The sequence below is a fragment of the Cynara cardunculus genome (assembly GCF_001531365.2).
Source record: "Cynara cardunculus var. scolymus isolate 2C chromosome LG 17, CcrdV1, whole genome shotgun sequence".
NCBI classification, from domain to species: Eukaryota; Viridiplantae; Streptophyta; class Magnoliopsida; order Asterales; family Asteraceae; genus Cynara; species Cynara cardunculus.
The window spans coordinates 29,455,508-29,467,985 of NC_037544.1; the positions used below are offsets into that span (position 1 = coordinate 29,455,508).

General features: G+C 36.0%; 1 protein-coding gene and 1 pseudogene across 1 annotated transcript; both read left to right on the forward strand.

The window, feature by feature from the left end:
- Positions 1–616: 616 nt before the first annotated feature.
- Positions 617–5,881, forward strand: LOC112501016. The gene is made up of 10 exons (XM_025104647.1): positions 617–1,061; positions 1,563–1,654; positions 2,189–2,291; positions 2,433–2,683; positions 2,895–3,026; positions 3,374–3,496; positions 4,353–4,481; positions 4,574–4,782; positions 4,865–5,018; positions 5,419–5,881. The coding sequence occupies exons 1-10, from the start codon at positions 851–853 to the stop codon at positions 5,635–5,637; spliced, it is 1,623 nt and encodes a 540-aa protein (XP_024960415.1). The 5' UTR covers positions 617–850; the 3' UTR covers positions 5,638–5,881.
- Positions 5,882–7,590: 1,709 nt separating this feature from the next.
- Positions 7,591–12,478, forward strand: part of LOC112499959 — a 15,128-nt pseudogene continuing 10,240 nt past the window's right edge.

A 12,478-nucleotide genomic window follows, 5' to 3' on the forward strand; every position in this document is an offset into this window, starting at 1 on the left:
CCAGAGGGAGGACTTCCGAGAAAGTCAGGTCTCTGAATGACTTGGACAGAGAGCTCTTGAAGTATCTTTGGAGTAGCATATCAGAGACTCAACATGTAGAAACTTTATGGTTTCTTTTACGAAAATTTTACAATGAGAATTGGGCTAACACGTGTGTTTCAATGTTTTAAGGAGTTTTACATATAGAGTTGTACAATAAAAATATTAAACAAAAGGATAAAATGACAAAAAACACCCCTAATTTAACGAAATTCTTTAACGGAAGTTAGAACAAGGGATCTGATCTGTGATGAAAATTAAACCACGAAGACTCTCTAGTCATGAATTTTAGGATTAAAAGACTTTTTGTAATCAACCTAAAACCATAGGGACGAAATTAGTAATTTACTCAAATAAAATATTTTGGATTATAAAGAAGACTAGAACAGGTTGTATGGAAAAGACAAAACTAAAGTGGGACAATTTAAAACTTTGGAGAGGGGGAGAGTGATAAAGAGGGAGGCATCGCTATGTTCGTAAAACAATACTGTCGATCTTATTACTTTATTTTCAAATGAAAAAAAAAGTGGACAAAAGCACTTGAAATTGATGTTGCTGCCTCTTTGTTCCGCAAACTTTCACAAAGTTTGACCAAATCCTTTTATTGCATCGATTGATTTCAAATACCATCTTTCTGCATCTTCCATTTGTTTCGTTCGAAAGTCTAAAACTTCCCCTTTCTTTATTCGAAAACCCCATTTCAGTTTTCGTTTAAATCATAAAACCCATGTTGTAATCCGTTTGAATTCGAAAACCCATTTCGAATATGCAGATTTCTTGAATTTTGTTGTTTGGATTACTGAGAAATCAGATGGTTGGGATTGGAGGTGCAAAGGTGATTACAAGGAAGGCTTGTTCAAGGTTACTTGTAGATATCACTTGTAGATTGGGCACTTCTTCCTTCAGAGGTCTTCAATCTTCAATGTCCTCTGCTACTTCCTCTTCTTCACTCTCTATCCCTCGTTCGTTGCCAAATTCCCCCTTTTCTGGTCTTGTTATTTGTGTCACTGGACTATCCAAAGGTATCTCTATTTTATTTAAATTTATCATTTGCTCATATCTCTATTCTTCTTTTCAAGTATGTAATGTTCTTTCTGTGTTTTACATTTTGCTTTGAGAATTTGAATATTTGTGAATATACTATGAATCTTTGATATTTGGCTATATATTTGCTTCTTTTTCCTATAATTTAGACCTTTTAGGTCAAAAGGATTAATCCCTTTTCAAATCTTATACTATACTTTAAATGTTGGTACGTGGGTATTGATAAATCATTTCTATGTAATTTGACGTAATCCTTTGCTTTCCTCTAAACCAGCAAAGATGTGTGATAATGTTGAATCTTACAAGGACTTGTTTGATTAAAATAGTCGAAATGTTTCAGTGATTAGAACATTAAATATGGATACTAATTCAATTAATTTCATTTTCCATTTTGATTCTTTGATCATGAGTTAGAACAAGTTCTGCTTGTCATATGAGTAACTTTCTGTATAATTTGCCTCATGATCTTTGATTTACAGAAGCAAGGAAACAAGTGATGGATGCAACAGAGAGATTGGGTGGTGAATATAGTCCCCATTTGCATCCTCGTTGTACCCATTTGGTGGTCCAGATATCCTTTTCTTTCTTTTGTCATCTTGATGTTGATGTTATCTTCTGATTACCTTTGATTTTTTGTAGCTGCATTAAGGAAATTACGGTTTTCGTTTTACGTATATAAATTCCCAGACCCTACATTCGTTTGGTTTATTTACAGATATAAATGCTGGCAAATTTTGGATTAGAATGGATTCTAGCACCTTATTATGGGGCAAAGTTTCTCCTATAATTTGTATCTATTAAGTGCAACTTGTATCTACTAACCCCATTTTTGAAAAACGGAAGATTTTGATTTTTTAGTTGAAACCTTTTGCTTTTGAAATTTAAATTTGATATGGCTTCCTATACAAACTTAACACGAATTGTTTAATATCTTCTGTACATCTTCTGAAATGTAAGGTGGTTGTTGGATCTCCTTGAAGATGTAAAGAGTTCACATCAGTCTTAGAGTCGGTTCTTAGTTAGTTTGACCCCAAAAGTCAAAATGTATATCTTTTCTTGACTTGAAGGACTGCGTGTTATTGTGGATCACTTAACGCAGTCTTACAGCTCTGGTGGACGCAAGTATGAGCATGCATTGAAGCATGGCGCCTCGAATGGTCTCTTTATTGTTACGCTTGGATGGTTTGTGGATAGCGTTAGAAGAAATGGTAAAAGTTTGTAGCTTTTAAAGTTTAACATGTTTAAACTTGGAGTCACTCCATCCATAATGATGTAAAAACGAACATGGCGATTCCAAAAATATATAATACCCTTCTATTAAGATGATCTTTTTCTTATATTTTGGTCAGTGAGATTGAGTGAAGCGCTTTACGTTGTAAAACATCTTCAAGAAAATCATATGCCCAAGGATGATCTGAATGTGCTTGCTAGTGGGAATTCATGTCTTCCTGTTGCCATGCTCGAAAATGCCAAACAACCCAACATGATTGAGAAATCCCAATTATTCTCATCATCAGAAGAGCTTAAAAGACGAGGTTCCATTTTTTCGGGTCAATCATTTTATGTTGATGCAGAAGTTTCTGCTGAGCTGCAGAATAAGGTACAGTTGACATTCCGCTTTCAGACAATTTTATCGTTCTTTTTCAGTTTGAACATTAGAAATCCACATTTGATTGATGAGGAGTTTAAGACATCTAATGTGTATATGAATGAAACTAGCATCTTAAATTCATTTGCAATACCTAAAAAGGACGATTACGGAGCAATATAGAATGAGTTTGACTTATATCAATGAAATTTTGTTCCAGTAGGTTGCTGAGGCAGCTTTCGGACAAGGGGCTTCACTAGCGGACCAATGGTTGCCTGGTCACAATGCCAGTCATGTGGTATGCGAAGAGTCTTCGGTTCAAAAGTATCTTGGTCACTCCAATTATCTTGTTACAGTAAGTCAAGATTTAAGCTTCTTTTAAAATCTCCCCCTCACCGAATACAGACTCGCACATAAAGGAGAAAACGGAAAGTGAATTTCTATTGTTTGTGTTCTACTAAGGCCATGTTTGGCAACCATAAGCCAACTTATATTTTGAGCTTATTGAAAAACTCTGTTTGGTAAGCCATAAACTAGCTTATATAAGCTAGCTTTTTTCCCATTATGCATCTAATATTTTTCCAATAAAATTTTCAATACGGTCTTATTTAGGTCATTTTAACATTGTCATCTAGCTTATCAGCTAGTTAACAGCTAGCTTGTCAAATATATTATAGCCTAATTAGACATGATGTACCTCAGCCCCTATGGGTTCTGAAGACTGTGAAGGAGACAAGGCCACAGAGGCTCGTTCATTTGTCTGCTGACTTGGCACGTCAGATTGGAATGATGCTTGATAATGTTGAAGGTGGCGCTGATCAAAAGGTATATATACAAATTCTGTCAAGAAAGTCTTGTTGAATCATAATGTTTCAGAACCTATGTTTAATATGCTCCCTAACTTAGGCACGAAAAACTCGTTGTCTACCGTGTGAGGAAAAAGAGTACATTGGTCATAAATGATCAAGTTTCTTCTTTTTGGTTTGTGAGAATATGTAGAACCCTCGCTAGATTACTTTCCAAAAGAGCCCTTGAGGAGGGAACAGAGGTTCAAACATATATTAAGGAGAAATGGTCAAAGTCTAGCCGATATGGGACCCTAACATTGTGTGTTTATACCATGTCCCTCCATTTTGCAGATCCCGTCCTCTTTATCTCCTCAAGTAAATGAACCAGCAATCTTGTTTTCATTTCTCATCCCAAGTTATAACTAGGACGCCCAAAGTGGTAAAAGTAGAACCGGTGAAACCAACGTGTTTACGCCGTATGAAATTTTAATTTCATGGATACTATTTGTATGAGCGAAAATGTGATTGTGGGTCCATTTACTTGAAGTAGGCAAATAATGAGATGGCGCTCACGAAATAGAGGATGAGAAATAGAGGAAAATGGTATGCATGAACGTAACCTTCATACTAAATACGTGGAAGCTTGGGAGTAGGAAGTAGATAGTATTGAAATAGTATTTGTACCACATCAGCAGGTTGTCAAGATGGGTGTACATATTTAATTCGTTTGGGCATCCTTCTTTTAGCAGGCCTTTGGATGTGAGTTCTACCCAAACCCATTTATCATGGTATCAGAGCAGACTTTCAAGCAACGTGGGATTGCATTTGTTTGGTTGTCAAGATTGGTATATGTATATATTTGTTTGGCTGACGAATTTGTTCTTAACTTTTAGGATAGTTATGGGGCGAATGATTCTCAAGATGCATCAAGTCTTAGAATCAACTCAAACCATGAAGAGAATCAAAATAAAGCAAACCTTGCCAAGAAAGGTGTTAGAAATCGCCGGGGTCGCCAGATGCAGGTAATATCCAATTCATCGTATCCGGAAATGCATCAATTGGTTACTCTATGAATCAAATATTCATTCTGAATAAAATTCGGCAATGATCACAGACATGTCAAGCACCAATAAAACCATTAACCCCAAGCATCCTTCTCGATTCAATCTGCTGGTCTATCTCTGAACCATCGTCAAGTGCTTCCATCTACACAGATTCCTTCAGTTTTGAGGATGCCAAAACGTCTACTTTCGTGGATGCAAGTGAAGATGGGAAAGAATCCAATGCTTCTTTTGTCAACTTCTCACGACCACTTTCAGAAACGTAATTAATAACCTTTTCTTTATTCAATATGCATTTGCATTCTTCGTGTTATTCGTTTCTTGTTTGGTATTTTTGTGGGCAGGGAGAAGAATGATTTGATCTTCAAGAACCATTTCCTTACCATACTGTTCCCAGTGGACCGTTTCTCAGAGATGGGCCCTTGTTCAAGGACGTTTTTTAGCGATTCAGGGTTCACATGTTTGCAGCTGTTAGATCACATCTATGCGTTTTATCAGGTGAATAAACTGTTTCATTGAACACCATTTTATGCTCATTGATCTTAAGGCCATGTTTGGCAACCATGAACTAACTTATTTTTTGAGTTTATCGAAAAAATCCAGTTTGGTTAAGCCATAAACTAGCTTTTAAAGAAAAGCTACTTCAAGCAGTGTTTCAGTAAGTTCCAGAAGCTTTTTCTCAGTCATGCCCCTTGTGTTTTCCCAGTTAATTTTTAACTTGTCATTTTACATTGTCATCTAGCTTATCAGTTAGTTTTACCAAACATGACTACTTTATCAAATAATAGCTTGCTTATCAACTAGTTTTTTTTTTTTTTTACCAAACATGACTAATAACTAACTAATCAACTAGTTACATAACCTAAATGTTAACCTATAATTTTTGTTGATGGTATAGGAGAACATGTCGAAATTGGAGATTGAGTTGGCCATTCATACCGATTCAAGACATGCTGATAGGCTGCGATCAGTTTACGCAAGCAAAGAAGCTGCAGAGCATGGGTACGTGGAAGTCAAGCGAATTGAGTTCTTAGGGAGTCGTAAAAGCTTAGAAATGCTGAAGCGTGTTCCCGGGGATAACAATAGTAATGTCTACGAGTTGTTGACCCGAGCCTAATGCCACCATGATAAGTGGTTCCGCAAACCTCTTGTTGTCGGTTTAACCAGCTTTTCTCATGTTGCCATGCCCATTTATGAAGGAGAGGTGTCTTCATCAAGTCAAGTTTTGCCTATTTTCCTTTTGGTTTGTAAAAAATTGTGGCTTTGTATCATGGTTTTTTTAAAATCTTGTTGTAGATGTAGATGAGACATTAATGGCCTATTAGAAGTTTTGACGACCCGTGGTGAGTCAGTTACATGGACGTTCCAATCTTTTTGGACGTACTGTTATATTTAAATCTTTTGATTACACTGTAAAAATGAGATAACAGATTTACATACATGTTATACACAGAAACGGTCTAAACCTAAACAATTAGCATTCTGAACCTAAAGCTAAACCTAAACGTTAACAATTTGAACCTAAATAATTAACTACATAATAATTTGAACCTAATTACACAGAAACAACGGCCTTTAAAGAAATCAAAAATGATTCCATAGCAATTATCTAGAGAAACTCGAAGGGAGTAAGCATAAAACAAATCGACCTGCTGTACTTGTGGGGAGTATGAAAATATGAAATTGTTGAGTATCCATGACTAGGGCCTAGGTATGAAATTTTGTTTTCTCGAGCCTTTGGGGAGTTCAATCGTTGACTCACGAACAAAAGATGATTGAAGAGGGAACGGCAAATTAGAGAAGCGATGATGTAGGCGTATTAATGTTGGTCCATCACTCTGCTGTCTTCTGCTAGAAATTAGACGAGTGATAACTTTACACAAGTTGATGAAAGGGCCCTAAACATATGTAAAATTGTGTCCTAAATTTTGAGGACGCTATTCTAAATATTGCATTTAACATATTAAGGAACAACCAATGCAAAAAATGAGTCCTTGATAAGTATGAAGAAATTAAAACAAATGCTTTTATTATAAAAAAATAAATTAAATTACAGTTAATACTAATAATTCATATAAAATAGTTTATATAGTTATTTTACATGTTTTATTTAAATATTTGTCACACTATACCATTTTTAATCAACAGTTTATATAGTTATATATTATTAGTTTATCAAAATTCACAATTATATTTTCTGAAATAATGTTAAAATACAAAAATATATAGTAAAAAAGACTAAATGCATAAATAACAAAAACATACTTTTATTTCGATATATAATATAACATTATAACAATATAATCTATACTATATTATAAAGCATATGACAAAAACTCTTAAAAATCATTTCTTATGCATGAAATACTGTATATTAATGCACATTACTTAAAATATAAAATTACAAGTAAATTATGCATAAGTACAATTTATTAAAACTCTATTTCTTAATTCGTATAACTAATTGCGGATAAATATAATCAAATAGAGGATAAACATCTCATTTTAAATATTAAAAATCTAAAATATAATTAAGATAACCATTGAGTTCTAACATAATACTAAGTTATTATCTTTATAAAAATTATATTATCAAACTAAAAATAAATTACTTCATCATTAAACCTAAATTAAAATACAATAAAAATGAATTAAATAAATTACAAAAGAAAATGAAAAATTTTATATATTTTTTAATTTTTATGATAACTTCAAATTTACATTTTATTAAGAAAAACATTATTATTTGCTCAAAACCACATAAATTCGTATTATAACATCGACAGAGACCAAAAACACAAAACAAAACAAAACATTAAAATCGAGATATATATCGCTGCATTGCGCGAGTACTTTTCTAGTATAATATAACGATTAAATTATATTACAACAAAGTCAAACTTCAATAATAATTCAAAGTATAGAAGCTTTTAGAAGTTGTTTGAAAGTTGGTTGATAAAGAGCCAATAGAATTAGCAGGGACGAAGTGAATGGGATTGCTTCTTGCTTTAAGCATCTGCAATGGGCTTGAATTTGATATGGATGATGCCTCATCATATCTATGCCGCAAATGCAACGACACTGTACATTCCGACGTTCTACCTCCGCCACCTTCTTTCTCTAATGTTAATGTTACTCCTCATCATTGTTATAGCACCATTGCCTCCTCTTCACAATCACCATGGGTTCTCTTAAGTTGCACTGTCATTTCCCGAAACGACTTGCTGTTTGGAAAATCCATTCACGCTGTCGTCATAACACATGATACACAATATCCGACTGCTTCCTCACCAATAATCTCATCAATATGTATTCCAAATGCGGTTCTGTAAGTAGAAAATTGGATCAGATCACAAAAACACACTCACGAGAACAGTTAATGGAGAAGAAGAAATGGGGCAAAGTTTTCTCTCTAACATTTCTGCACACACTAAAAAAACAGAGTGAACTCCTTAAATAAACTAACACCAAAGAAAATGGGAAACAAACTTCCACGTTTCAACTAAGCTAAATACTAGGAAATAACTGGCCAACATGGCCTTTGATTCAGACAACTAAAACATGCAAAACAAACAAACAACCAACGGCTTAGATTTTGAATTATGCCAACACTTTCCCTCCTAATTTAGAATATGATATGCTCTTAACTCCTAGTAGCTTTCTCATCTCTATAAACTGAATTCGAGGTAACGGTTTCGTGAGAATGCCATCCCTTTGTTCCTTGCTGCAAACATGCTTAATAACCACATCCCCACGTTCAACACTCTCTCTTATAAAATGATACCTCAAGTCGATATGCTTTCTCCTTCCATGGAATACCGGGTTTTTGATCAGATCTATAGTTGATTAGTTATCTAAATAGAGCGTGAGAGGACCAACTTTCTTCCCGGTTATCTCGTGCATCAACCGGCTAACCCAAATACCTTGACACGTTGCGGTTGTTGCAGCCATAAACTCAGCTTCGCATGAGGACAGCGCCACACATTGTTGTTTTTTTGAACCCCAAGTAATCAAGTTTTCATCCAAGTAAAATGCCATTCCACTTGTACTCTGTCTATCTTCCACGTCTCTCGCATGATTACTATCAGAATATCCTGTGATTGCATCACCTTTATAATACTTGGTATACACGAGACCATTGTCAATTGTTCCTCTAACGTACCGCAAGATCCTCTTCACTGCTTGCATATGTTTTACTGTAGGTTTCTCCATGAATCTGCTCACAATTCCGACAACATATGCAATGTCGGGTCGGGTGTGTGTGAGGTACCTTAAGCCTCCGATAATGCTTTGAAACAGTGTCGGATCAACCGGAACTCCTCCTTCATCCTTCGTAAGCTCCTCTTTGTGTTCCATAGAAAATTGTGATGGATTGCATTATGCCATTCCAGCCTTTGTGAGAACATTTCTTGCATAACCCGTTTGTTTCAGCGTGATACCATCTTCATGTTGAGTCACTTTGATTCCCAAGTAATATGAGAGTAAACCAAGGTCGCTCATCTCGAATTCTTTATTCATTTGTTGCTTAAAATGCTTGACATCACCATCACAATTTCCTGTGACAATTAAATCATCAACATAAACACCAACTATTAGGACATTACCATGTTGTTTTCTTGTGTACACAACATGTTCCAGCCCACATCTCATGAAGTTCAACCCTTTTAGACATTTATCAAGCCTTGAATTCCAAGCTCTAGGGGCTTGTCGAAGCCCATAGAGTGCCTTCGATAGCTTATACACCTTATCAGGGCATTTATCGTTGACAAAACCTTTCGGTTGTAAAACAAAAACTTCCTCGTTCAAAGTGCCATTAAGAAACGCTGACTTCACGTCTAAATGGTGTACTTTCCATCCATGTGAACTCGAGAGGGCTAAGATGATCTGAATGGTTTCTAGGCGAGCCACCGGTGCAAACACCTCATCAAAATCGACCCCAAGCTTTTGGACGTACCCTTTAGCAACTAGTCTCGCCTTATATTTCAAAATTTTACCACTTGGATCCCGTTTCAGCTTGTTACCCATTTAAGTCCAATGGGTTTTTAACCTGCAGGTAGATCAACTAGACTCCAGGTTTGATTTCTTTCAGTTGCATCTAACTCAGTCTTCATTGCCTTTACCCATTCTCGATCTTTAGCAGCCACCGAATACGTTGTGGGTTCATCTACATCTTGCATGTACATGAGTTGATCGGGGTCCACTTCTATCTGATCGGTTGCCTCATATATCTCAGCAAGGCTCCTATACCTTTTAGGTGCTCTGCCTCCCGTTGAGCTTGATGCGATACTAGACGAATCCACTGAGGTAACATGAGAATCAACTGGGAACGGTCCATCATGACCAGCATGTAATTGAGGTTCACTAAGGGACTGATTTTGAGGAGTTGCAGGGGTTTCTTGATCACCCAATGTTTCGAAATTAGTGAGTGGCTCAACTAGATCACCACTTTCGGCTCCTACGCTTTCACCTTCGTAACCTTCAATAGTCAATGTGTTAGTTGGACTTTCTTTAAACCTTCCTGTTTTAGCCCATGGCCACGCTTCATCTTCATCAAACTCAACATCCCGGCTAACCCGAACTCTACTGGTGACTGGATCAAGTAGACGATAAGCCTTGCTGCCCATTTCCATTCCCAAATGTACTAGCGTTTCGCTCCTGCTATCAAGTTTTCGTAGATGATCTTTTGATACCTTAGAGTGTGCCATACACCCAAACACTCTAACGTGACCGATATTTGGTTTTCTTCTAGACCAAACTTCATATGGAGTCGTATCACCAAGAGCCTTTGTAGTGACTCGGTTTAGAACGTAGACAGCTTGGCGAACTGCTTCACCCCACAACGAATCGTGCACATTCATACATTTCATCATACTTCTTTCCATCTCAATCACCGTTCTATTTCGCCGTTCCACAACACTGTTTTGTTGCGGTGAATAAGGTGCCGTGAATTGGTGTTTGATGCCCATTTCATCACAATAAGCTGTAAAGACTTTCGAGAGGAATTCACCTCCTCGATCGGTTCGCACGATTTTAATCTTGTTACATGTTTCATTTTCAACCTATACACGAAATTTCTGGAAAACTCCAAATGCCTCATCCTTTGTTTTTAGCAAATAAATCCACATTACACGGCTAAAATCATCTACCAATAGCATAAAATAATGATTTCCGGATGGTGTAGCCGGTGAGATCGGACCACAAAGGTCAGCGTGAATGAGTTACAGCCTTGCTTGAGTCCTATATTTGCCTGTGACGAGTACGGTTTTCGTGTCTGCTTGCCCTCCAAACAGCCCTTACAAGACCTCGTAGATTGCTCAACTTTTGGAAGCCCATGCACCAAGTTCTTTTCATACATTCCTTTTAGCATCTGGAAGTTCACGTGACCAAGACGTGTGTGCCAAAGCCTTTGTTGGTCCCGTGAGGGTCTACAAGAAGAGAAACATTTTGTAGAAAGGGGGGGATGAATACAAACACAATATTTTTAAAATTTAAAATATATATATATTGATAAAGAAGATCAATACAGATTTTACAAGATTGTTTGTGGAAAGATAAGGTAATAAAAACCTATCTAAACAATCTTTAGTTACACACTAAGTCTTAGCAAATACAAGAAAATAAATGTTGTAGAGAAGATCCTTTACTTAAGCTAGAAAATGCTTGAAGTAAGAATTAGGGTTAGAGAGTGAGTTGCGCGCACTCTGCATGCAGAAGAAACACTTCTATTTATACACAGTGCATTAAATGAACATTTTATGCAATATGGTAGGGTTAGAGTGTGTGTCAAGCCTTAAGAGGAAGGCTTGTCCTTTACTWCAGTRAATAGTACAAAAAGCACTATTCATGAGYARACATCCTTACCTAAAGTTGGTGGACAATAGAGTCGACTAGTCGGCTCCGTACCGTACCAACTTTCATAAGGGTATGGGTTTTGTCCTTTGTGTGCATAAGGACAAGACAACAACAATCGTGCTAATCAAACTTTCTTTGATCGCTGAATGCTGGAATGACCTGAAGGTCTCATCATTATTCGCTGAAGCTTGAGCAATCTTCACATATATATAGACAGATTTGTAATCACTGAATACCGCTTCAGATCACATACTCGTCAGTCTCTATTCTTCACTTTCAGTCTTCGACGTTTGCTGAAGGTTCTTTGGTGTGAGTGTTGTCTTCTTGAAGTATTGCTGTCTCTGATAGATTTACAATGCAAGTTCTTCAGCGATCACTGAACATGCTCAGTGAAGATYGCWRGWACTGAAAAGACARAAACATAARTACAACGTATAAGTGAAAAGGGATTATCATCAAATCACTAAGAGAAATGATCAACAATCTCCCCCTATTTGATGATAACAAGATAACATAAAGAAGGTTATCTTATCAAATAATAGTAAGGAAAAGTTATATATGAAGTACATGTCCCTTTTTACTATTTTTGGATCTTTTTCAGTTAGCCAATCTCAGCTTGAAAATTTTCTTAAGTTATATCTAAGAAAATTGCAAGTACGAAAATTGAAACTGAAAGCTTATTCACTGACTTATAGAAAGTCATTGAATGTGAAAAGTAACATCGGAACTCATAGACTTGTGTCCCTATTACTTTTTTTAGGGATCTTTTCAGTGAAGTACATGGAATACTCATTTTATTAATCATAGGAAATATTACAAGTATTACAGTACATGTCTACAACTTACAGAATATAAGTATAATCACTAAAAGTAGACATAGTACAAGAAGTTACAAGGAAAAGTGGATTGTTGTTACAAAGAGAAATTATTCTAGAGTTGTTAGATCTATGTAACCAGGTACATTTTCACCAAGTTTTCTTCGACGTAGGAATTCCCTTTGTATCTTCAGATCTACGACTTTTCCAGGCATGCTATTATCTATCCAGATCAAAAGGTAAACCAGATGATCCATTGGACATAGATGTAGCTCTGACATTCTCTGAAAT

Excerpts from the sequence above, each read along its gene's own strand:
- LOC112501016 (XM_025104647.1), top strand. The coding sequence starts at position 851 with ATGGTTGGGATTGGAGGTGCAAAGGTGATTACAAGGAAGGCTTGTTCA. Across the intron at positions 2,684-2,894 it reads CTGCTGAGCTGCAGAATAAG|GTTGCTGAGGCAGCTTTCGG; the intron begins GTACAGTTGACA and ends TTGTTCCAGTAG. Across the intron at positions 4,783-4,864 it reads TCACGACCACTTTCAGAAAC|GGAGAAGAATGATTTGATCT; the intron begins GTAATTAATAAC and ends TTTTGTGGGCAG.